At 37.2% G+C, this 27,251-nt stretch overlaps 3 protein-coding genes across 18 annotated transcripts in view; all 3 read right to left on the reverse strand.

Moving 5' to 3' along the window:
- Positions 1–931: 931 nt before the first annotated feature.
- Positions 932–4,963, reverse strand: LOC112789638 (uncharacterized). Of its 2 annotated transcripts, XM_025831607.3 has the most exons (3): positions 3,842–4,963; positions 3,617–3,731; positions 932–1,187 (listed from the first exon to the last, which is right to left on the reverse strand). In XM_025831607.3, the coding sequence occupies exon 1, from the start codon at positions 4,834–4,836 to the stop codon at positions 4,132–4,134; it is 705 nt and encodes a 234-aa protein (XP_025687392.1). In that variant the 5' UTR covers positions 4,837–4,963; the 3' UTR covers positions 932–1,187; positions 3,617–3,731; positions 3,842–4,131. The 2 variants fall into 2 exon arrangements, with proteins under 2 accessions (XP_025687392.1, XP_072088530.1); XM_072232429.1 differs by having other exon boundaries at positions 3,617–4,963.
- A 3,411-nt stretch (positions 4,964–8,374) lies between these two features.
- Positions 8,375–12,133, reverse strand: LOC112789639 (uncharacterized). 11 transcript variants are annotated; one of them, XM_072232438.1, is made up of 5 exons: positions 11,315–12,133; positions 11,131–11,204; positions 10,907–11,020; positions 8,758–9,007; positions 8,375–8,653 (listed from the first exon to the last, which is right to left on the reverse strand). In XM_072232438.1, the coding sequence occupies exon 1, from the start codon at positions 12,123–12,125 to the stop codon at positions 11,421–11,423; it is 705 nt and encodes a 234-aa protein (XP_072088539.1). In that variant the 5' UTR covers positions 12,126–12,133; the 3' UTR covers positions 8,375–8,653; positions 8,758–9,007; positions 10,907–11,020; positions 11,131–11,204; positions 11,315–11,420. The 11 variants fall into 11 exon arrangements, with proteins under 11 accessions (XP_072088539.1, XP_072088536.1, XP_072088537.1 ...); XM_072232435.1 differs by having other exon boundaries at positions 11,131–11,241; XM_072232436.1 differs by having other exon boundaries at positions 9,101–11,020; positions 11,131–11,241.
- Positions 12,134–13,600: 1,467 nt separating this feature from the next.
- The window catches only part of LOC112789640 (pyruvate kinase 1, cytosolic), a 30,509-nt gene continuing 16,858 nt past the window's right edge, over positions 13,601–27,251 (reverse strand). For 4 of the 5 annotated variants that reach the window (XM_025831613.3, XM_025831612.3, XM_072232440.1 and 1 more), the window contains exons 12-16: positions 25,365–25,460; positions 16,008–16,075; positions 14,508–14,607; positions 14,340–14,399; positions 13,601–13,992 (exon numbers count right to left, since the gene is read on the reverse strand). In XM_025831613.3, coding sequence (XP_025687398.1) covers positions 13,840–13,992; positions 14,340–14,399; positions 14,508–14,607; positions 16,008–16,075; positions 25,365–25,460 — 477 coding nt within the window. In that variant the 3' untranslated portion in view covers positions 13,601–13,839. Of the gene's footprint in view, positions 13,993–14,339; positions 14,400–14,507; positions 14,608–14,714; positions 14,793–14,875; positions 16,076–25,364; positions 25,461–27,251 lie in introns of those variants that run through there. The other variant, XR_011879553.1, reaches the window with a different exon arrangement.

Consider the following 27,251-nt stretch of genomic DNA (forward strand, 5'->3'; position numbering starts at 1 on the left):
AGATGGCCATACTTTGACATAGGGGTGCACATGGATCGGGTGAAGCCGGATTTGATGTGACCAAAACCCGACCCGAAATATACACTAGGTCTATTTATTATACCCGAACCCAACTTTAGACCCAATGAAACCAACACACTTTCGGGCCACAATTATACTGGGTGAAAACCGGGCAAAAATCGGGCCATTAACATTACATTATGTTGATACCTTCTTGTTAGCTAGCATGTAAAAATATCTAAATTTTCAAGACTCCAACCATTAATTGACATGGTAAAATTCACTTAGAAAAATATAATAAGAACCAACCCTTCTTCAAAATTAAAGCATAACCACAATCAATACTAAAGCATAACCACAATCAATACTAATAATTGTCTAATAACACCAAATATTTAAATCAATACAAATAACACAATATTATGCATTAGTCTAAAATCTTATGCATTCTAAACATAAAACATTAACTTATAGTCATATAATGACTAATAACACAAAATATTAAAGTTTACAATACTTAAATTCCACATAAGAATAGCCATGATTCATCACTAATAACACAAAATATTAATTGTGCATGATGACCGGGCCATCGAACCAACTTCGCGTGACCGGAGCTATGGGCCGGACCCGACCTGAATTAATGACCGGGTCTATTTTTGTGACCCTTACCTGGCCCTAAACCCAGTGAAATCACACCAAATTAGCCCCTAAAGTGTTCGGGATCGGGCCGGGTCTTTGGACCGGACCAGGCCATGTGCAACAGTTGACTCAGCGTTGGAAATGACGTAGAGATCACTATAGTTGTAACACCCTAACTACCAAAGCTCATGCTTCCGGCTGCGCAACTCTGATAGCTCGGACATTACGACGACACTTATACTATTTAATACTAAAATATGAGCCTGTTTAAAACTTTAAATCGCAATACTGCTCCAAAATTTACTTTCGTTCGATAACGTACATCCATAGATACCATACAACTTACAAAAGCTCATCAAGAGTACATCCATATATATATACATACATATATATAAATAATACTACAAACATTACCCAATACAATTCCTATCCCTCTTACAGAATATATCAAGGTAAAGGCGAGGGTACAAAAATAATAATCTAAAGCAATACAGAGCATCTCAACAACAATTAAATAAACTCTTCATGACTTCTGCGCCCATATCCTAAAAGGGGAAAAATATAGGGGGTGAGAACATCATCCTCGAAAAGGGTTCTCAGTAGAGGGTTTTTGGGAATTACTGTAATAGGATACGTGAAGATAAACCATACCAGTGATTAATAACCGTCTTATGCCTCTTTTCAAAAATAACAGTTTACAATAAAAGACAAATGTAAAATCTTTTTTAAAAGAGAAACTATTCAATTCTCAAAAACTCAAAAAGCCTTTTAAAAAGGTGTAACCATGCTGAACCAAATTAGCATTTCATACTTTATTCCAAACCAGAAACACAAAACCGAAATCAACCATCGGTTCATCCCATTTCAACCATGGCCCTAGACCCGAACAATCCAACCATCAACCAATTACCACAATCCAACAGAGTCCCAGATGCAAACTCAGATAGGAAATTCAAGCACAAACAAACAGTTACAGTAAGTAGAACAATTAGTAGTTAATCACAAAGGCAAACCACATACAATATGCACACCCAAACAATGTCACATAGATGCATATGATGCATGCCTGTCCTAGTGGCTGATGATATCATTTGTCGATTACCAAGCTAACCCGACGTGTCCGGTAGCTAACCCGGACACAGTCTTTCTGTTGCGCATTATTATCATTAGAGGGTATTTGCGCCCTGCCGCCATTAGAGGGTATCTGCGCGCTGTCGCCATTAGAGGGTATCGGTGCCCTGTCACCCTTACAACCAGAGAGAAAACACAAGCATACTCGCATACAACATTCATCTCAGCCATCCGGCTTAAATTCACAATTCATTCAATTGCATACATGCATTTGTACTCAACCATGGATCACCATCCATCTCAGCCATCCTGCTCACGGTTCAATCCAGAACTAGCCAATTTATCAATAAATACAGCCCTTCGGCTTAAATTCATAATTCATAATCAGCCATACGGCCCATAACTCATTCGGCAATCAGCCATAAATCAACATCATACACAGCCATTCCACCATTTAACATCATCAAATTCATATAACCGGCATTTAAGCCATAACTCACTTTTCTCAAGCCATTTCACTTTGAAATCAAATTTAAACTCTTTTCAGCCTTGGCTTTAAAGATCTCATTTCTCAAATCATCTCAGGCTCATAAGCCAAATTTACTCAAAGTGAGTTCTCCTTTTAAAACAAGGCCACCCTCGGCATTCTCTTTCCAAAACTCCCAAAACCATGGCAAGTTAAGGATTTATTTCAAAGTATTCAAAACCACCCATCCAACAATGGGATTTTATAAGAAAAGTTTTCCCGACAGAGTTCCAAGTTTTTAGAGGAGAATAACATAACTCATTCCGCCAAAATCATTTAAAATCATTAAAACCTTGGCTTTCCGATTTGAGTGATAAAATAGGATCTATGCCAAACCGAGTCACGTAATCATTCACTTCTTTCAAAGCCGTTTCCTTTACTTAGGCAAAACCAACTTCAACCCCCTTGATAAATTCTAGAATATTTCAACTGTTCAAAATTGTTTTAGTCTTGTAAGAATTCAAAATTCAAAGAGTACTTAAAACATTTCTCAAAACATTTCAAAATGAAACTTGTCAATAGGCAATCAGGTTCTTTCAAAGTCATTGAAACTTCTTTAATTGAAACCCCCAAGTCAAATTCAAAGGCATAAATCCTTTTCACATTCAAACAGCTTTAAAACACAAGTTTCATCTAATTAACCTTCTCCTGAAAGAGGTACAAGGCCTTCCTTAAGAAGCAAGACTAAATCACAATTTCCTCTTTACTAACTCATTTCGAAAGCATGAATCATCCTTTTCTTGATAATTCAAATAAAATAGTAAAAGTCTTTAATTCATTATTTTCCAGACAACATTTCAATAAGGACTCGGATTTTATAGAAATTTCGGCAGCACCTCCCCTAAAATTTGGACTTTTGCAACCCGGTTCGGGTCCCAACTAAACCGTTCCTCATTCCTTTTCAACAACACAAAACCAGAAATCAATTCAAAGCATGCTAAATCCAACAATCGCCTCAGTGGCGTATCTCAAGGATATTATTTCAAAATTAACTCAATATCAATCGATTTAACTCATTTCCAAGGCTTTAAAGAAACGGCTCAATAACAAATCATTTGTCCAAAACCGAATCAATTAAAGTAAACCAGGCTGAATCCAAAAGTGCATTCGACTTTTCAAATCATCAAAACAATTAACTCAAATCAAATCAATCCTCAGCGGATTAAACTCAGATTTCAAATCTTTAAAGAATCAACTTCAAAACATTACATTTCACAAAGCCGCACAACAATTCAGCCAAACCAACATCCATAATCATTCGAGTCAATCAAGTAATACATAAGGCAGATACAATCACCAAATACACAATATCTCACATTAGTATCCATATGTAATAATTCCAATACATAAAACATAGTTTTTGGAAAGCGCCCCTACCTCAAAACGCAATTCCATAACCCAGATGACTCATCAAGTCCTTTCTGCCTCAAACCGAACTGACGGCAACCAAAAACCTCAGCTCCAAGCCACTTTCGCAACAGTCTCAACAACTCTAATCGCAATATAGAATAATCGAACTCAATCTTATAGCAATTAACGCCACAAACCTCAGCGTGAGATAACAGAATAATAACAAAAGGGCTTTCAAATCGAAACGCTTACCGAACCGAAGAAGGAGCGGCTGAACCAAAACAGCGGCGGTCTCCGAACTGGTTTGGCGGCAACGCGGCAGCCACCTCAAGCGACAGCGACGACAATTTCAGATCGCGCCAACTGAAACCAACACGCAGTGACTACGATATTATCGGAACTCAAAAAGGACAGAAACCTCAAATAAAACCCTTACCGGCAAACTTTTTCAGCGACGGCAGCAGGGTCTCAAGTGGCAGAAGCTGAGTCCGGAACTCCGGCGGTGCTTCCAGAGGTCACAAAACCTCTCCCGGCGGCCGGAATCATGGAGATGCAGTTCCCTTTTCCGGCAGCAACACCTGCGGTGGCCTGAATCCCTTTGCAGGCGACGGTTTGGGCTTACCATCATCAACAGCAGCGAGCTCAGATGGTGACAGCGGCATGAGGCGGCGGCGTCTTCTCCCCACCCGCGGTAACCCTCGACGGCGACGCATAGAACTCTTCCAGCGACAACGAGGGTGGAGCATCTCCTCAGCCCATGGCTCGCAGCTCACATTTCCCTTCTCAACGGCGTTCTTCCGTTCGCGCCTCCAACGGCGCCAGAAAAGGCAGCTTCTGTGGCAACAGCAAGGAAGCTCCCGACGGTGACAGGCGGCGTCAGACCCCAGCGCTGGCGGCGGCACGGCGTGAACCCTCCTCGCGAGGCCCTTCCCGTCAGTCTCTTCCCCTCCAATTGCAGCTCTGTTCTCGATCTCTCTTCCCTCGGTGTGCAGCGGCGACGGCACAGCGTGGAGCACAACGGCCCAGCACGACGGCGGTGGTGAAGCCCGACGCGCCGGTGCGATTCTCCTCCCTCGACCAACCGTGCTTTGTGGGTGTGTGTGTGATGCGTTTCTCAAAGAAGAGTGTGGGTGTGGGTGTTCAGCATAAAGGCTGCGCAGCAAGGACAGTGAAGAAGGGGGTTTGAGGCTGCGCAGCATGAAGGGGGAATGGGGGAAAGGGTATGCCAAAATTAGGGTAAGGGGCATTATAGTAATTTCACTTAAAAATATGGATAATATAGTAATTAGAAATAAATTCTAATCCAATAACAATAATGTATAAAATACTATTCGTTCATCAACTTACAATTATTTTCAATAAAATGCCCAAATCAAATAATAAGAAATAATATACTTAATTTCTTCATTTTCTAAAATATCAGTATTAATATTTAAAATATTACTTATCTAATCTAAATCATATAAAATCCTTATTATTTTATAACTGGCAACTTTATAATTTAAATATAGAAAATAATCCAATAATTATAAAATTGGATAATAATCATAACTCGTCTCAAATCCAATAAATCAAAACTTGCCTTAGTTATCTTTAATAAAATAATTTCTGAAATTAAGGTTATAAATAACTATATGATTGACTTGCTCACAAAAAGACTTTTCAAAAGTTCTGGGTCTTACATTCTACCCACCTTATAAAAATTTTCGTCCTCAAAAATTGATACAAAACGAAAGAAATTTCCTAACAGTTTACCCTTGAACACATTTAAGGAAGAAGCAAAAATACTTCTCAACATATAAACATATATATACGGTTTTCAAATACTTGGATGGTCGTATGCATAAGGATACAAAGGTAGGAATGGGATTGCAAAGCAAACGTTACAAGATAGGCTCAATGCACAAGGTCATATGATCTCAAGGCTTTACAAACACTTGAGGTGCCACAATAGGGTGTAAATCAAGATAGGCGTTCACAAAGCAAAGTGGTAATTAGTGTGGTAAAAGGCTGCAAAACATGTTGGTATTTAAACAGCGGCATACCGTTCGCTGACAAAACTCGTTCCCACTTTAGAGCTTCAATTTTCCAACTCCACCAAACATTGTACAACCTCATAGCCAACATAAGCCTAACACCCGCAAACTTGTCTGCGATAGACAAAATACCCACAACTCAAAACATGGTACACCTACTGTTTCACCTTCTATATACACATATCACGTCTTAAAGAACTAACGCATCGCGTTACTACGTCTACAAGTCGCACGTGATATCAAAACAATTCTCGAGTCTACTCAGAAGGATACAAGATTTAGAAAGGAGAGTCAAATATCAAGGATAGCAATAATAGATTTGAAAGGATGTATCCAATCCCAGATGGCCAAGGATACTCAAGCAATGAAGTTTGCTAGACACAATACAATTGACAACCTCAAAGATGACCCTTAAATCAAAGAAATCCAATGGGATCAATAAGAAGAAAACCAGCGCATCAGTTTGAAACAAACTCAAGCTAAGTCGAGGAAGTATGATGTTTACAGAAGAAAATATTTCAAACCCAAGATAAAACTCACAGAACTCAAGAGCATGATTAAAAATACTTCCGAATACATTGTTCATAAAAGAATTGAAAACTTGCGGAAAAATCACTTCGCAATTTAGAAGAAAGGTTAAGTAACAAACATTCTCCAAGAGAATAACAAAAGCCATAACGTGGCTTTGCTGTAATACAATTTTTATGTTGAAATAGATCATGCAGAATTTTAAAAACAAGGTGCACACAAGTTTGGATAAAGGCTAAAATATCTTCTCAAATATTTTAGAAAGATAATTAGGTGCACAACTTAACCAAAGGCAATCATAAAACTCGGAAGAGAAATCAAATGCTTGTTCAAAAATTCCCAGAGTCCATACTCCAACAAGCGTGTATAACATTCATAGCAAGGACGAAAGAGAAAATTAAACTCTTTTTAGAAAAGAATTTCCAAGATAAAATTTGCGTACAATTTGGTAAAGGCAATAAGCGGTGCGTTACAAATAGATAGGTTTCCATTAAACAACGAAGCCATTTGAAACTTCATTTAAAATAGCGCATGCCAAATTTAAATCAACTTTGTCAAAATCGAACAATGGTTTCAATCTCAATCAAGCAATAGAAAATAAATTCCATTTAGAACTTCTTCAAAGAGAATTCAAAACTTCTTTAAAAGTTCAAAACAAGACTCCAAAGTGTTCTTGAAATTACCATCTTCGAAGGATATTCAAGGAGATTAGAATGTACTTAAAAGGAGTTAAGTCATACAAGGAAGGATCTTAAGTCAAAGTAGTTCAAACAAGATCCACTAGGCATGAGACATCAAACAAGCTTTCAATTGATTCAAAAGAATACAAAGTCATAGGAAAAGACAACCCAATCATTAGTAATTTCTCAAGGATAAATCTTTGACTAAAAAAAAACTCTTGTAAAGACAACGAGAGGATAAACGATGCACTATCTTGAAACGAATCAAACTAACTCACATAAGAATGAGATTCACAAGATTGGAAAAACCAAGATCAATGGTAACGTTCACAAGATGTAAAAGATTAGTTAAAAACAAAGTCAAGTATGACATTCATAGAGATGGAAGATTTAATAGAGAATTTAGTCCGTTCATAGGAAGAAAGCTATGAGTCCAACACTTTCAAAAGAGCAACAATGGCACAAACCATATAGCATGCTAAATCAAACTCAATTCAAAATAAGTTAAGAAAAGCTTATCAACCGAAACTCAACCGGGATAAAAGTGAAAAAGCTTTCCTTTCCAAAATTTTGAAAAATATCCAAATACATAATCAAATGAAGATGTGCATTGGAACTATAGTAAAATTGCTAGAAAGTCAAATTGTAATTTAAGGTAAATGCAGTTCCATAAACCAGTAAAAATACAGCCGAGGTATAAAAGATAGATAGTTGCTAAGCGGTATGAGAAATCTTCAAAATTTCATGTATAGATAAGTATATATCTATTAAATAGCAATTTTCATAAAATCTCAAAATTGGCTGTACTCACTGTCAAATAAGAGAAAAACTGAATCAACAATTTCTCTAATAATGGACTCGAAATCCCGGAGTTAAAATGCACAGCGCATTAGGACAAGTTCAAAGCTATATCAAAGAATACATGAATTAAGAAGAACTCAAATAGAGGAAGATAGATGCAACAAGGATTTTAAATAAGCATATGCACTTAAGATCAACAAGAATGCATATGAATAGAGAAACAGAGTGGAAACATCAAATTACTTTTCAAGAGGAGTAGCAACAAGAACTTCAAGTTAGGATATGAAAGAACAGGTCGACTCGAACAAAATCCAAGATACACAACTGAATAGCCTCGAGAAATAGTTTCTAACGTTCCTAAAACCCGCGATTCGCTTTACTCAACTCGTATATCATCTATGATAACCCATTAGTGCTTTCATATACAAAATTCACTAGTATTAAGCCGGCAAAACTTAATACCAAGAATTATGCAATGCAAGACTAACAGCGTTAATCAATAGATCCTCATGTGCATAAGGCTCTAATTCTTGTCATTCGACAAGACCTAATACATGACAAACGTTCAGGGTATGCAACTGAAGCATAATTGGTCCATTCCTCAGGCTCTACAGGAAGGACCGCTCTGATACCATAATATAACACCCTAACTACCAAAGCTCACACTTTCGGCTACGCAACTCTAATAGCTCGGACATTACGACGACACTTATACTATTTAATACTAAAATATGAGCATGTTTAAAACTTTAAACCGCAATACTGCTCCAAAATTTACTTTCGTTCGATAACGTACATCCATAGATACCATACAACTTACAAAAGCTCATCAAGAGTACATCCATATATATATACATACATATATATAAATAATACTACAAACATTACCCAATACAATTCCTATCCCTCTTACAGAATATATCAAGGTAAAGGCGAGGGTACAAAAATAATAATCTAAAGCAATACAGAGCATCTCAACAACAATTAAATAAACTCTTCATGACTTCTGCGCCCATATCCTGAAAGGGGAAAAATATAGGGGTGAGAACATCATCCTCGAAAGGGTTCTCAGTAGAGGGTTTTTGGGAACTACTGTAATAGGATACGTGAAGATAAACCATACCAGTGATTAATAACCGTCTTATGCCTCCTTTCAAAAACAACAGTTTACAATAAAAGAGAAACTGTTCAATTCTCAAAAACTCAAAAGCCTTTCAAAAAGGTGTAACCATGCTGAACCAAATTAGCATTTCATACTTTATTCCAAACCAGAAACACAAAACCGAAATCAACCATCGGTTCATCCCATTCCAACCACAGCCCTAGGCCCAAAGAATCCAATCATCAACCAATCACCACAATCCAACAGAGTCCTAGATGCAAACACAGATAGGAAGTTCAATCACAAACAAACAGTTACAGCAAGTAGAACAATTAGCAGTTAATCACAAAGGCAAACCACGTACAATATGCACACCCAAACAATGTCACATAGATGCATATGATGCATGCCTGTCCTAGTGGCTGATGATATCATCTGTCGGTTACCAAGCCAACCCGACGTGTCCGATAGCTAACCCGGACACAGTCTCTCTGTTGCGCATTATTATCATTAGAGGGTATCTGCGCCCTGTCACCATTAGAGGGTATCTGCGCCCTGTCGCCATTAGAGGGTATCGGTGCCCTGTCACCCTTACAACCAGAGAGAAAACACAAGCATACTCGCATACAACATTCATCTCAGCCATCCGGCTTAAATTCACAATTCATTCAATTGCATACATGCATTTGTACTCAACCATGGATCACCATCCATCTCAGCCATCCGACTCACGGTTCAATCCAAAACCAGCCAATTTATCAATAAATACAGTCCTTCGGCTTAAATTCATAATTCATATTTAAACTCTTTTCAGCCTTGGCTTTAAAGATCTCATTTCTCAAATCATCTCAGGCTCATAAGCCAAATTTACTCAAAGTGAGTTCTCTTTTTAAAACAAAGCCACCCTCGACATTCTCTTTCCAAAACTCCCAAAACCATGGCAAGTTAAAGATTTATTTCAAAGTATTCAAAATCACCCATCCAACAATGGGATTTTATAAGAAAAGTTTTCCCGACAGAGTTCCAAGTCTTTAGGGGACAATAACATAACTCATTCCGCCAAAATCATTTAAAATCATTAAAACCTTGGCTTTCCGATTTGAGTGATAAAATAGGATCTATGCCAAACTGAGTCACGTAATCATTCACTTCTTTCAAAGCCGTTTCCTTTACTTAGGCAAAACCAACTTCAACCCCCTTGATAAATTCTAGAACGTTTCAACTGTTCAAAATTGTTTTAGTCTTGCAAGAATTCAAAATTCAAAGAGTACTTAAAACATTTCTCAAAACATTTCAAAATGAAACTTGTCAATAAGCATTCAAGTTCTTTCAAAGTCATTGAAACTTCTTTAATTGAAACCCCCAAGTCAAATTCAAAGGCATAAATCCTTTTCACATTCAAACAGCTTTAAAACACAAGTTTCATCTAATTAACCTTCTCCTGAAAGAGGTACAAGGCCTTGCTTAAGAAGCAAGACTAAATCACAATTTCCTCTTTACTAACTCATTTCGAAAGCATGAATCATCCTTTTCTTGATAATTCAAATAAAATAGCAAAAGTCTTTAATTTATCATTTTCCAGACAACATTTCAATAAGGACTCGGATTTTATAAAAATTTCGGTAGCACCTCCCCTAAAACTTGGACTTTTGTCACCCGGTTCGGGTTCCAACTAAACCGTTCCTCATTCCTTTTCAACAACACAAAACCAGAAATCAATTCAAAGCATGCTAAATCCAACAATCGCCTCAGTGGCGTATCTCAAGGATACTATTTCAAAATTAACACAATATCAATCGATTTAACTCATTTCCAAGGCTTTAAAGAAACGGCTCAATAACAAATCATTTGTCCAAAACCGAATCAATTAAAGTAAACCAGGCTGAATCCAAAAGTGCATTCGACTTTTCAAATCATCAAAACAATTAACTCAAATCAAATAAATCCTCAGCGGATTAAACTTAGATTTCAAATCTTTAAAGAATCAACTTCAAAACATTACATTTCACAAAGACGCACAACAATTCAGCCAAACCAACATCCATAATCATTCGAGTCAATCAAGTAATACATAAGGCACATACAATCACCAAATACACAATATCTCACATCAGTATCCATATGTAATAATTCCAATACATAAAACATAGTTTTTGGAAAGCGCCCCTACCTCAAAACGCAATTCCATAACCCAAATGACTCATCAAGTCCTTTCCGCCTCAAATCGAACTGACGGCAACCAAAACCTCAGCTCCAAGCCACTTTCGCAACAGTCTCAACAACTCTAATCGCAACATACAAGAACCGAACTCAATCTTATAGCAATTAACACCACAAACCTCAGCGTGAGATAACAGAATAATAACGAAAGGGCTTTCAAATCGAAACGCTTACCGAACCGAAGAAGGAGCGGCTGAACCGAAACAGCGGCGGTCTCCGAACCGGTTCGGCGGCAACGCGGCAGCCACCTCAAGCGACAGCGACGATAATTTCAGATCGCGCCAACTGAAACTAACACGCAGTGGCTACGATATTCTCGGAACTCAAAAAGGACAGAAACCTCAAATAAAACCCTTACCGGCAAACTTTTCCGGCGACGGCAGCAGGGTCTCGAGTGGCAGAAGCTGAGTCTGGAACTCCAGCGGTGCTTCCAGAGGTCACAAAACCTCTCCCGGTGGTCGGAATCATGGAGATGCAGTTCCCTTTTCCGGCAGCAACACCTGCGGCGGCCTGAATCCCTTTGCCGGCGACGGTTTGGGCTTACCATCATCAGCAGCAGCGAGCTCAGATGGTGACAGCGGCGTGAGGCGGCAGCGTCTTCTCCCCACCCGCGGCAACCCTCGATGGCGACGCACAGAACTCCTCCAGCGACAACAAGGGTGGAGCTTCTCCTCAGCCTGTGGCTCGCAGCTCACATTTCCCTTCTCAACGGCGTTCTTCCGTTCGCGCCTCCAACGGCGCCGACAAAGGCAGCTTTTGTGGCAACGGCAAGGAAGCTCCCGACGGTGACAGGCGGCGTCAGACCCCAGCGCTAGTGGCGGCACGGCGTGAACCTTCCTTGCGAGGCCCTTCCCGTCAGTCTCTTCCCCTCCAATTGCTGCTCTATTCTCGATCTCTCTTCCCTCGGTGTGCAGCGGCGACGGCACAACGTGGAGCACAACGGCCCAGCGCGACGGCGGTGGTGAAGCACGACACGCCGGTGCGATTCTCCTCCCTCGGCCAACCGTGCTTTGTGGGTGTGTGTGTGATGCGTTTCTCAAAGAAGGGTGTGGGTGTGGGTGTTCAGCATAAAGACTGCGCAGCAAGGACAATAAAGAAGGGGGTTTGAGGCTGCGCAGCATGAAGGGGGAATGGGAGAAAGGGTATGCCAAAATTAGGGTAAGGGGCATTATAGTAATTTCACTTAAAAATATGGATAATATAGTAATTAGAAATAAATTCTAATCCAATAACAATAACGTATAAAATACTATTTGTTCATCAACTTTACAATTATTTTCAATAAAATGCCCAAATCAAATAATAAGAAATAATATACTTAATTTTTTCATTTTCCAAAATAGCAGTATTAATATTTAAAATATTACTTATCTAATCCAAATCATATAAAATCCTTATTATTTTATAATTGGCAACTTTATAATTTAAATATAGAAAATAATCCAATAATTATAAAATTGGATAATAATCATAACTCGTCTCAAATCCAATAAATCAAAACTTGCATTAGTTATCTTCAATAAAATAATTTTTGAAATTAAGACTATAAATAACTATATGATTTAAGACTTGCTCACAAAAAGACTTTTCAAAAGTTCTGGTCTTACAATAGTATCCGAAACTCTATTTGAAAAACTATTATAGAGAAATTTGAATTTTGAGGACCATTTCAGTTAGTTGCATAAATCTTACAGATCATTATGAAAATTTACTCAGAATAAAAAGAAAAACAAAGAGAAACAGAATGAATTAGCTGACAAGTGAATACCACAACACGCTACCATGCAAAGTCATCGAGCCTCCTATTAATCATTCTCTCCCTTCGCTTCTTAGCCCCGAATTGTTCGGAATACTTGCCACGTGTCCCTGACTCGTAACTAATTCCTCATGCGTATTTGGTGACGCCAGTTCATTACTTTGTGAGGCTAACTCTACTTGGTTCTAATTTACATACAGAGCCATATTTTTATTCGTTACAGAGAAAACTGGCTCAAGGTTGAAATTTTTACTCTCAAAATACCCTTAAACACATACATCTTCATAGAATTTCTGCATTTGTTGAGTCCCAAAAATGATATTCGTATACCAAAATCAATCACTAAAATCAATCACTAATATAGTTATATATAAATACGTAATTTGATTTATTTTCAATATGTATTTATATTTCAACATGTATTTTATACTAATAACTGATTTTGGTGACTAATATTAGTATACACATAACATAGTCCTCTAAGTCCTGTTTGTCCTACATTTTCTGTTTTCTTTACTTTTCATGCATTTTACTTCTCTACAAAGGCTTTTCTTTTATTTGTTGTTACTCTTTCATTGTAGTTGCATCTTCAAATGTCTGTAAAGATTATTCTTTGTCAAATGCTTTGGATTTCTGTAAAGTCTAATTTTATTTCAAGTTATTATTTCCAAAAAGTTGTGTTCTTTGTTTATAACTGTCAAATTTACTTCTTTTTCATGACAAATTCTGAACTTTGATGTACTTCTTTGACTAGCACCCATAAAGAAGAGTTGGTTTTACTTCCAGAATAAGATCTTGAACCTTTGATAATCGTCCAAGACACCTTAGTTGATAGGAAATCAGAAACCCAGTAAAACAGAATTTTAGCTATGTCTATGTACAAGGTACTCACTGAACATTGGTGATTCGTTATTTATTGCAGATAAGAGGGGAATACAAAATACGACATAGGTGATGCTGCAAAGCGACTCTAAATCCTTAAATAATCAGTCAGGTTTGTCGGAAGCATTTGGAGGTTACTTGAACATTACATACCTTTGGGCTTATTATTAGTTATACATCGATGGAAAGCAAAATAAAACAAGTACAAGCGATATCTCAATACATCCTTCAAAATTATGAGGTTTCTAATCTTCGAGCTCAATAATCTTCACCACTGACGAGTCGCCAACTTTCTGGCAAACAACAATACGATCATGTGGCTTTACAATACCGCAGGCCTTGCCGTGGTCTAAAGCAACCTTGAGGATTGATTCATTTGTTGCACTTTTAGACTCGGCCTACAGCCACAATACAAACAAGCGTAAGTTCTTACCAAGAATAAGTAACATGTATCTTGGTCAATTATTGGTACTTAATAGTAACAAGATAAAATTGACCCTAAGTGTGTACATACTAGGAATAATACTATGATTCCTTTCACGTGATACCAAAATGATGCTAACAATATTCCATGCTTATAAACTATGCTTTTAACATATTCTATTCACGAACTAGGGATAATTTTGTACATCTAGGATGAGATATGTCCCTGCCCAGATGAATATCATTCTCATCCCTATTTTTTAAATCAAATTTTCATCTTCTATACATATAAATATGAATAATCAAGATTAATTATTCTTACTGGATGACGTGGATCTGCTAGCATAGGAAAAAGGCCTCTAATAATAAGTGATTGTCTTGCCTACAAATGAATCACCAAAGGATGTGTCAAGTCAGAGTGGATTTAATGTTGTTTCCTTATAAAATATTCTTAATGAATCAACAAGTGTTACACCCTTATAAAAAGTACCTGAAAACCTCCGGTGAAAGTCCATCGGAGTTGATTTGTCTTTAGTTGAGGAATGACAACAGATATTACAGGCATGGTTGGCCGGTACTTTGCAATTAACCTGCTCAGTCACGGATCATCATATTCTCAAACTATAGGCTTGCAAGATATTAAAAATGAAGAAAATAGCATGCAACTGTTAACAGCCTAGATAAACTGGCAAATTACACTGATCTCTGCTGAAATTGGATGAAATTCAACCCGACTCCCCTCATTGTTAGTGTAAAAGACTTCGAATTTGATTATCTAAACCAATGAATTGGATTAGATGATAATATAAAACCTTTTACACTGTCAGTCATCAAAATAGAATCGTTCTAAAAACATACTTTGATCTTCCCAAAGATTTAGGTAAAATACACTTGGTGTCTTTGTACTTGGTATAATTTACACATAAGACTCCCCTAAGAAGGTTATTAGAGGAGATCAATATCATCTGATGAATTTCATCAAAAGATGGCCATTCAGAAACTATCAACACAATAAGCAAATACTAATAAACATTGAGATTATGGATTTTAAAGGGGAAATTTTAAGGGGGAAAAATAGATACTATAAATTATTTGACAATATATTGATATGAGACACTGTAAGATAAACAAAGCAATACAGTGCACTGAGTAAGCCGATAGAAAACCCAAGGCCAATATTATTAAGGGGTCTGCAGAGGGAAATTGATTGATCACCATAGAGTAAGCCAGTGATAGCTCCATAGGAGTTAGTTAGAAAATCAGCTAGGGTAAATAACGTAAGTAGAGAAAAGACAGTTCTAACCCTTGGGGATTAGCTTGCTAAGCAAGCCACAGTGCGTTGTATCAAAGCACTATTCAGTGCTCACAGAGAATAACCGATTAAGTTGCAGATATTTTTCTCTGTATTCTCTCTCCCTCTGATTTCTCTCTTCTATCTCTCACATTCTAAGAACTCTAATATATCTATTATTGCAGTGAAATGAGAAAAAAGATGGTGAGTAACTATCAGGGTGGCCTTGGAAAGAAACTCGCAAATGATGTTCGGAAGGGAGGACATGCTTAGGAAAAAGGATTTGGTCCTAGGTAAAGTTGGATCTCAGTGCCTACAAAGTGGTAACTATAGAAGCAGCTGTGTGTGTAGCGTGTCGGGGATTTTGACCATAAATGTTGAAGCAGCACACAGCAAGACCTGGCAACATGCCTCTGACACATATGTCCGCAGTGGCAGAGTGTCAGTTTTGTTGCCATGTCCAACACTGAACAACCAACACCAAATTACTTTGAAATCACCAGAGCATACCTCCCTATCCTTAACACAGTTCTCAAACGAACAACAAAACTCACCAAAGACAGTATCAAAGATCACCAAAGACAGTAGTATGATACAATAAGGATGTTATAAGATAGTTTATTTGATAATAACAAGGTATAATGAACAAAAGATGATAAAATTATTTTAACAAAGTTATAAAAACAGATATAATAAAACCTTGCAGCCCTTCCAGAAGAGGTGAAGCATATAATAACAGATGCCTTAACCTTGATTGCTGCCCGAACCTGCATGTACAAGGATATTAATTTACTTGAATACTAGTGTTCTTGGATGAATTCTATCTCCTGACCAAATTCTGTTTATGTTATAATCAGACTTATTATATATATATATATATATATATATATATATACCGAGGAAAAGACACAATAATCCCCAGTAAAATTACTCAAAATTGATGCATTCATATATATAAAATGCTATTAATGAGATATGCACGTGATATATTATATATGTAGAATACTAAGGCTCCTCCACAAATTTGCTAATGTAACTGACAGAAACTGGTAACAGACAAAAGAATATAATGATGAGAAAATGTTCTTTATTATGGTCTCAACAGCAACATTAGTATGTGATATCAAGTAAAAACCTTGATATAGAAAAAAATTAAAGAAATGGAACAATCAAAATGGAGGTGATAAACCACTATTTTATGGTTTATCTTGTGCTCAATTGAATGATTTTTATCAACTCTTTACCCACTTATTCATACTATTTGCATAGTTTTACATTTGCCTTTCTAATTATGTGCTTTAATTGAAAACATGCTTCTTTGGCCTTAAGTTCCCTATGTTTAATCCTCTCTTATTACCATTAGATGCCTTGATATGTGTGTTAAGTGATTTCAGATATTATAGGGCAGGAATGGCTTCGAGGATGGAAAGGAAGCATGCAAAAGTGGAAGAAATACAATAAGTTGGAGAAATTGCTAAGCTGTCCAGACTGACCTCTTCGCACTCAAACGGCTATAACTTTAGCTACAGAGATTCAAACGACGCGGTTCCAGTTGCGTTGGAAAGCTAACGTCCGGGACTTCGATTTGATATATAATTTGCCATAGTTGCCCCGACGCCAGGCGACGCGAACGCGTGAGTCACGCGGACACGTGACCTGGCAGGAACGCAACCCGCGCGGCCGCGTGAGCCATGCGGCCACGTCACTTTTCCGCGACCTGTACGGACCAGAAAGTGCTGGAAGTGACTTCTGTGCTGTTTTTGACCCAGAGAACACAGATTAGAAGTTATAAAGTGGGGGAATACATCCATTCATAATGATGCTCTCATAATTCACTTTTCATGTTTTAGATGTAGTTTTTAGAGAGAGAGGTTCTCTCCTCTCTCTTAGTATTAGGATTTAAGATTTCTCTTAGTTTTAGGAGTGGCTCTCAATCCCAGGTTCTTTATTTATTCTATTATTTTATTTCAGTTTGTTAATGTTGGTTTACGAACTTCATGTTAGAATTGATTTCTTTTATTAATGCATTTTGAGGTATTTCAGATTATGATTGTTTTATTCTGTTTAAGATTGCTTTCAATTCAATTTAGATTTATTTTTCCCTTTCGCCTTTGGTAAATAATTGGTGACCCTTGAGTTATCAAACTCATTGTTGATTGAAAATTGGAATTCTTCAAGAATTAATTCAAGTTCCAATAACTCTAGGAAAGACTAGGACTTGAGGAATCAGAATTAATTCATCCACATAACTTACCTTCATAGTTAGAGGTTAACAAAGTGGGAGAAGAATCCAATTCTCTTTACAATTGATAAGGATAACCAGGATATGACTTCCTGTTTTCGTACCTTGCCAAGAGTTTATTTTATAGTTATTTATTTATTTTATTTCTTTTTATGCAACATACTGCTCCCTAATTTCTAAAACCCCTAATTTACAAACTCATAACCAATAATAAGAACATACCTCCCTGCAATTCCTTGAAAAGACGACCCGAGGTTTGAATACTCGGTTATCAATTTCAAGGGGGTTTGTTACTTGTGACAACCAAAACGTTTGTACGAAGGGATTTCTGTCGGTTTAGAGACTATCTACAACGCGACTATTTTTATGAAATTCTTTACTGGCAAAAATCCTAACGTCAAAATGGCGCCGTTGCCAAGGAATTGCAAACGTGTGCCTTATTATTTGTTATTGTAAATATTTGCTTTTTGATTTGTTTTTATTTTTTATTTTTATTGGCTTTTTCGTAAATTAAGAGGTTATTGATTTTTATTTTAAAATTTTTATCTTATCTTATCTTATTTCAAAAATCAAATTTAAAAATTTTCAATTTTCAAATTTCAAAAAAAAATAAATTTCAAATTTCAAAAATTTAAAATTCAAATTTCAAAATTTAAAATTCAAATTTCAAAATTTAATTTTCAAATTCAAATAACCTTTTAATTTCAATTTGTTTTTATTTTTGTTTTTAATTTTTTTTATTTGCTATCATGAACTCTCACCCCTTTGGCTATGAGTCTGGTTACAATAATGTTGCAGGAAGAAGAAATTACAATGAGAACAGGCATCAAGGTTGGAACAATCAAAGATGGGAGGAGCCACAAGCACTTGATCAATCCTCATGGCAACAACCACCTCCAATGGACTATCAACAACCACCACCAGATGCCTATGAACCCTTTCTTCAACATAACTTTGGACCACCAAACTCACAAGCCCCTTTCCGCCATTCACCTCCATATGACCCTAACCCTCGACCACCATACCAACCACCTTATGAGCCATATGAACCATATATAGAACCACCCCAATTCCATCCCAATTACTCCCAAGAACCACCACTTCAATATTCATCATCTCCATATCCATCAATCCAAGAGCACTATGATCCTACTTATGAAAGTCGAGTACATCAAGAGACAAAGGATCGTTTCAAGGAAACAGTGGATCGATTTCAGGCAACCATTCAACAATTGGAGCAAGTAGTAATTCAATAGGTTTCTAGGCGCTCAAATATACAAGGATCAGCCACAGCTCCATGTGGACAGTCTACTGAAGAGCGTAGCATGACGGAGATACCAGAAACCCCAGTGGACAAGACAGAGAATGAATTCGTACTAGAACAAGTAGAAGACGCTGTCATTGTTCAAGAAGAAGAAGAAGTGGTTGAAGACTTAGGAGATGCAGAACCTCCATGAGAAAGTCAAGACATAGAGCCTCCTTCCAAGACGGTTGAAATTGATGCTGAGGAGAGTGTACAACCTCCAAAGCATATCATAGTTGAAGACTTGGAAGAGGGTGATCAAGAGATGGAGATCCAAGAAGAAGAAGCACAACCTACCATGTCCTTGGAAAGCAATGAAGAGGAGATTGAATTGAAAGAGAGCTACCAAGAGGAAGAGGTTGAAATTGAAGAAACTTGCAAAGAGGTGGTAATTATCAGAGAGGAGCACAAGGGAGTGGAGCTTGCAATTTCATTAAAAATATCTCCCCCTAAGTTGCCATCATCCTTCACAACATTCAAGTGGGTAAAATTCATATCCCTTAGCTTTCTAATCCCACTTGAATATGGGCTACTGGAGACGGATGGTCAACTTAGAACTCTTTGTGGCATCAAGAGTAAGAGGAAGATGGTCAGTGGTAAGAATTGTCCTGCAAGGTTCATCATGGTTGGAAGCTTTAAGTTTAAACGCAAAGGTTGGTATAAAGCTCAACTGAATGGGTCTAGGAAGCTGTTTGGTCGTTGCAGTGAGAATTCAGATCACCTTTCACCCGGCTGGAAAAATGCAGATCAAGACAAAAACGGGTGTAAAGGTAAGGTTTGGGATCTTGGAATCTGTTCTGACATTTGTCACCACAGGAGCCTAAGAATCTGTTTGAAGCTTCGTAAGGGCTTTACATGCTTAGTCTGGGACCCCGGAGGTTACTGGAGATACAAACATTGGTGGGGATTCCTGGATCAATACAAGCATAAGCCACCATGACAGGAAGCTCATCAAATGTCCAACTTAAGGACTTTAACTAAAAGTGCTAGGTGGGAGACAACCCACCATGGTATGATCTTTCCTTTTTTCAATTATAATTTTATTTAGTTTTGTTTAATTTCGAATTTTATTTTATTTCATTGAACTTGGAGTTTTGCATAACATTCATATTAATATTGCATTCTGCATATTGCATGTATAAAAAAAAAATAAAAATGAACAGAGAGCCACGCTGGAGCGTGGCTGGAGGCGTGCCAATGGCACAACTCAACCCACGCGACCGCGTCGCTGATGCGTCCGCGTCGCATGGGAATAATGGCCTCCCACGCGACCGTGTGACCCACGCGACCGCGTGACCCATGCGGCCGCGTGACCAAGATTTCGACGTCAAAGTGGTGCACACCCGAAAGTTGTGAGAGAGTGGTGCTGGATTGGTGCTGAACGCATAATCCTTCCCACGCGGCCGCGTGACCCACGCGACCGCGTCATATTCCTTTAGAGCCCACTCACGCGATCGCATGGCCCATGCGATCGCGTCACTTAAAATTTGGCACTAATAATAAATTGAACAGAGAGTTGTGCGAGCGCGAGGCTGCCCTCGCGCCAGTAGCATGAATTGTGTCGCCGACGCGATCGCGTCAATCAGTATCAGCGCAAGTCGCGCAACCGCGTGCCCCACGCGGCCGCGTCGCCAGCATCGCACACCTTAACCTTATATGCCAAAATATCTTATCTTTTCTTCCTCAATCCTAATTTCTTCTATCTTTTCTTCTTTCTTCTTTCTTTCTTACTTTATTTCTTTCACTTCTCATTCTTTTTCACCTTTATCCTATTTTACTTCATTTATTTGCATATTTCATTCATTGCATTTTAAAATTGTGCATATTTTTCTTTCCTTTTCTGAATTTTTTATTGGTGTTAAAAAAATTTTCTTATTCAACCGTTGCATATTTTCTTGAATTTATTTTGGTAACTTGTTTTACACTGTGGGATGATACTAATTATCTGCCAATGCCAATCTTTTATGATACTTGCACTCCATTTGCATTGGCATGAACTTGTATTGATACTTCCATTACCCACTCTCCTCCCCTATGTTACAAATTTTATACCACTGGTATGCCATAGCTTCTATTATTTTCTCACGTACATGTTGAAGCTTCCATGTAAATGAGACCCTTATCATTTGGCATTACCCCACCCATACTTTATTTATTTTCTTATCTTTATTTCTAAGTTACTTTTTCTTCCCTTTTTCTTTCAGGATGGCCACCTGGAAGGGAACCGGAAGACGTTTACATGGGGAGACAGACAAGTCCATCTGCAAAATCTTGAAGAAAAGCATCAGTTGGAACAACCCATCCACCTGCACATCTCAGCATGCACCGAGGACGGTGCAATCTTTAAGTGTGGGGAGGTCGATACCGATCTCCATGGGTTGGTACTTTCTTGTCTCAAACACCAATGTTTAAATTTTCTTTGTAGATTAGTTGTTGCATTTGCATACTGGTTTGATTTTTGCATATTTTACCACTTGGTTAAAGTAATATTTTCTTTTTCAAGAAACCTTTTAGAGCATTTCACTAATTTAAATAAAATTTAATGTTACACTTGTTTGAAGAAATATTATTTTGGAACATGGTTTAGAGTTCGGACACACAAAACCTGTGAGATTTTGAGCCTATTTGAATTGGTTGCATTTTATCAACCAAAATTTTGTTTTAGTGTGTATTTTTCTCTAAAATTGTGATCTTTGTCTTGCTTAATTCTATATTTCCATTATTTGATGTATGCATGCACTTACATGATTGAGGCATTTGTTTCACTGAGCTTACATACCCATATGGCCTTACCTTTTATTATCCCTTGCAAACCAATGTTGAGCCTATTATACCCCTTTATTCTTTACTTTAGCACATCATTAACTCTAAGCGGAAAACAATAATATCCTTAATTTGAATCCTTGGTTAGCTTAGACTAGTGAGATTGCTCATGAATTAAGTATGGGGAAGTGAATTTGGAAACATTTGGTTTGAGAATTGAGTATGTTAGAATTTTCTGAAAATGTGAAAGAAATGTTTAGGACATAATTCATGCATCCAATAATTTAATCATATGCATTGAAAAACAAAAAAGAGAAGAGAAAAAGAACAAATAAGAAAAAGGGGACAAAATGTCCCAAAGTAAGTAGTAAAGGCAATGCATATGTACTGTACTTGAAATTAGAATGCATGAATATGTGGAAAACATGGTTAATGGATGGTTAGATGTTGTATTATGATTACATGGATTGTTTAAGTTAGGTGGAAAAGTTTCAGTTAATTAAGGATTCAGATTTTAGTCTATTTGGCCAAATGCAATCCTACCTTGACCCTAACCCCATTACAACCCTTAAAAAACCTCTTGATATGTGCATTTATGCATTAAATTTTTGTTGATTGGTAGAAGAAAAACAAGCCTTAGAAAGCAAGGTTAGTAGAGAATTGAGAGAATCGAACCTTAAACACTTGAGTGATTAGAGTGTATACACTACCAGTGAGGCTTCGATGCTCAATCTCTTGTTCCCGGCTTTCATGAACTATTTTCTCCTTGCAAGTCTATTTGTACTTCATTTTTATGATTTGAATTAGTGAAATCCAGTTCATATATGTTCTTAAAAGAATTGTTTACTTTTAACCAAGTAGGTAGAAGCATGTTGCATTTAGTTGCATTCATAGGTTGCATCTCATACATTCTATCATTCCTCTTCATCTTTATAGCTTCTCTTGAGCTTAGCATGAGGACATGCTAATGTTTAAGTGTGGGGAGGTTGATAAACCACTATTTTATGGTTTATCTTGTGCTCAATTGAGTAGTTTTTATCAACTCTTTACCCACTTATTCATACTATTTGCATGGTTTTACATTTATCTTCCTAATTATGTGCTTTGATTGAAAACATGCTTCTTTGGCCTTAAGTTCCCTATGTTTAATCCTCTCTTATTACCATTAGATGCCTTGATATGTGTGTTAAGTGATTTCAGATATTATAGGGCAGGAATGGCTTCGATGATGGAAAGGAAGCATGCAAAAGTGGAAGAAATACAATAAGTTGGAGAAATTGCTAAGCTGTCCAGACTGACCTCTTCGCACTCAAACGACTATAACTTTAGCTACAGAGGTTCAAACGACGCGGTTCTAGTTGCGTTGGAAAGCTAACGTCCGGGGCTTCGATTTGATATATAATTTGCCATAGTTGCCCCGACGCCAGGCGACGCGAACGCGTGAGTCACGCGGACACGTGACCTGGCAGGAACGCAACCCGCGCGGCCGCGTGATCCATGCGGCCGCGTCACTTTTCCGCGACCTGTACGGACCAGAAAGTGCTGGAAGTGACTTCTGTGCTATTTTTGACCCAGTTTTCGACCCAGAGAACACAGATTAGAGGCTATAAAGTGGGGGAATGCATCCATTCATAATGATGCTCTCATAATTCACTTTTCATGTTTTAGATGTAGTTTTTAGATCCTCTCTCTTAGTATTAGGATTTAAGATTTCTCTTAGTTTTAGGAGTGGCTCTCAATCCCAGGTTCTTTATTTATTCTATTATTTTATTTCAGTTTGTTAATATTGGTTTACGAACTTCGTGTTAGAATTGATTTCTTTTATTAATGCATTTTGAGGTATTTCAGATTATGATTGTTTTATTCTGTTTAAGATTGCTTTCAATTCAATTTAGATTTATTTTTCCCTTTCGGCTTTGGTTAAATAATTGGTGACCCTTGAGTTATCAAACTCATTGTTGATTGAAAATTGGAATTTTTCAAGAATTAATTCAAGTTCCAATAACTCTAGTCTTTCCCAAGGAAAGACTAGGACCTGAGGAATCAGAATTAATTCATCCATATAACTTACCTTCATAGTTAGAGGTTAACAAAGTGGGAGAAGAATCCAATTCTCTTTACAATTGATAAGGATAACCAGGATAGGACTTCCTGTTTTCGTACCTTGCCAAGAGTTTATTTTATAGTTATTTATTTATTTTATTTCTTCTTATGCAACATACTGCTCCCTAATTTCTAAAACCCCTAATTTACAAACTCATAACCAATAATAAGAACATACCTCCCTGCAATTCCTTGAGAAGACGACCCGAGATTTGAATACTCGATTATCAATTTCAAAGGAGTTTGTTACTTGTGACAACCAAAACGTTTGTATGAAAGGACTTTTGAAGGTTTAGAAACTATACTTGCAACAAGGATTTATCCGCAAATTTCTAAACCACGCAAAAGTTCTCTCATAAGGAGGCACTTTGAGAGATCTCTCTATTCAATCATATTCCCCATAATCAATTTCCTATCTGTTCTCTGCTCTCTCAACACCTGCTACATATCACATCACATGAAATTCTCCCAAACTCCACTTTTCAGGGCAGCACATGAGGCAGCAAAAGTTGCATGCCACCCCCCCCCCCCCCCCAAAAAAAAACCCAGGAACAGAAAAACTCATCGTCGTCACCATTCAACATATCCGTGCTCCTAATGATATAATATGTACCAAGTTTGCTAAAAGTATAGTTGACCCGGGGACCTTTGCTGTAGTATACATTTCTGTAGGCTGAGTATAGAGTTTGAAAAAGCATTAGCAGGGTCTCACAATAGAATTCTCTCTCAAAAAAGTGACAACAAACTTAGTGGTGAGAGTTAAGACAAGAGAGAAGCATTAGTGTAAAACTCCTTGTGTCTCAGTTGCACCATGGTTGCCATATATATGCATGCAGCTACAATGAAAATAGCATGATTATAATGACCCCAAATATTTAGTATGATTTTCCTAATTTATAGGAAATGGAATCCAAATTAAATTTTAATATTATTAGTATTATTTCAAGGAGCCTATGGAAATGTCTCCTATGGACATGAATAGTAACCAAACATAGCCTAAGGTGTTTAACCAAATGGATTTACAAGAGGCAAAGGTAAACGCCAACTTATCCCGGCATTCAAGACTTGAAACCTTTTGTGAGATTGTGACCATGAACTCATTTGCAATAATCAAGCTGCCTTGCATATCACTTCTAATCTACTCTTTCATGAACCGCACCAAGCATATAGAAATTGATTACTATTCATGGGTAAACATTATCTCCAAAGACGTTACCAACATCATTTAGCATGATCAAGTGGCCAATATGGCCAATATCTTCATGAAGGCCCTCAAGGATCCAAGCATAACTTATACATGTGACAAGCTTGATGCACACAACATATATACACCAGCTTGAAATGAAGTGTTGATATGGATTTTGTTAAGTTTCTTGTGTATAGTATTTAATTCTCACAAGTAATTGACTCAAATTCCCTAAAGTCTAAGATAGCCCCTAATTAATCCAGTCATCCTGTCACATGTATAGATGATTTGCTACCATATTTACAAGATATGCTGTGAAGATATATATTTTTCTAACATTTTTGACATGTCTACATGGCTACATCTGGCACAAGATTCATTGATCAATTGAATAGACGTAGCACAGTTCAACAAATAAACAAATACTGAAAACCTAAGTAATGGAAGAGAGAGTAATACCGCAGAGGAAGCTATTGATTCCATATGGCTCATTGGCTCTCCTACATATCTGACAGTCTTCTTGAAATACAAATCTTGATTGTAAACTTTCTCTGCCTGCAAATGAGCAGCTTGTTAAGACCAACTCTGTGGTTTGGAAATTAGAAAGTATTCTGACTATCAGAACTATATTTAAATGATATATTAAATGTTTCTGGTGCCAAATATGAATTCCAGATCTAATTTATAAATCTTTTCCCACTTGAAATGGAATATATTTAACAAAACACAGTATATCCTTCTTTTACTTTAATACCTAAAACTAGTATTATTAAGCATCCTCCACACAACTTATTCATAAAAAAGGACTTGAGCAGATATCCTCCAAACTATTTCTAGACAAAATATTCAAACCAGTTGCAGCTTCAATTAGCATCTCTCTCTTTCTAGGAATTTTGATCTTTCTACAGATTTAAACGCAGAAAACAGAGTAGTTAAAACATTATCCTAAATCTTTTGGGAGACCACTATCAACTTTAAATAAAAGATAGCAGAAGTTGTTGAATGGATTGTTTCAGCAAGAAAACACATCCAGCAATGTGATAATTGCAGACATAAAAGAACAATTACATCTTCCAGTTGAGTGCTCAATCTCTCCCAGTAGCCTAAGATGCTTCCCCTTACAGCATATACCCTTTGCACGTTCACTCTTTCTACATACTATGCCACCACAGCAGTTAGTTACACGTAGAGCCACTATAATTAGCCCAGTTTTCTCTAGGTTCCTATCAGTTCTATGCTGCCTCATTGAACAGAGATAAGCAACACTAATAGCAGATTTGTTGTTAAGAAATAATTTTATAGAGGTAGTTGCAATTTATTATCAAGTTATCTGAAAATCAAACATAGTTCACAAATTCAAAATGCTGTGGCCTAAAAGGCTAAAATTCTGTCTCGGCACTTGATTTTACTCCTCAAAGTCACTAGATTTACAACAAGAAGTATTCAAATGCCACAGAATTGGCTCCTCTCAATAACCAATCTTGTATAATCTACATTTATGATTTATGTATGCTCCCATGGGGATATAGTCCCACCTCTTCTAGATGTATTTTATCAAAACAAATCCTTTTTCAAGGATAAGTATAGGATTAATACAGCTTTAATCAGATCAAAATGGAGTCAAGTTAAAAGATTTCTCTAAGAAAATAAAAGCCATATGGACGTATCTGGTTAAAAGTGTCAAAGTTTTCCTTCAAATAGACACTCTATCTCAAGATAATGAGTTTTTCAAGGAGATAATTTGGTATCTTGGAAAAGACGTAAGTTGCTCTGTATAGACTTTTTCTTCAAGTCTCCAATGAATAAGGCATTCTTAATATCCAACTGATACTGTTGCCAAAGATAGTTCAATAGAGGCCATCTTGGCACTGGAGAAGACATTTACACAATCTGACACAATTCAAACTGAATATTTGGGTGTGACATTTGGCAACAAGCAATAGCATCATTAGGACCCCACCCTACTAAGATATTTCCATCAACAATAACCAATGTGGCAGCAAGAACACCATCCTACCCATCTCAACCTCCACCTTGAACTGCAACCCCAACCAAAAAATAAAGCAGAAAAGACACCACTATAAATAAGAGGACTTCAAGCTGCTTCAGTGGGGTGATGGGTTTGTGTTCAACAACCTTTCCTTGCCAAGGAGTATAAGCACAAGAAATTCGATAAAGAATGCCATGGGATGTCATAATATCTAGGAACTCGTTAGACAAATATTCCCTAGCATTAGCACCACCTAAATTATGAATAACACCAAATTGAGGTTTGATTTCTCAATAACAATTTTGTAAAAAGGCAGGAAAAAGGTAAAAGAAAAAATGTTTGGTAGACAATAGGAC

This window comes from Arachis hypogaea, chromosome 3, assembly GCF_003086295.3.
Source record: "Arachis hypogaea cultivar Tifrunner chromosome 3, arahy.Tifrunner.gnm2.J5K5, whole genome shotgun sequence".
Lineage (NCBI taxonomy): Eukaryota > Viridiplantae > Streptophyta > Magnoliopsida > Fabales > Fabaceae > Arachis > Arachis hypogaea.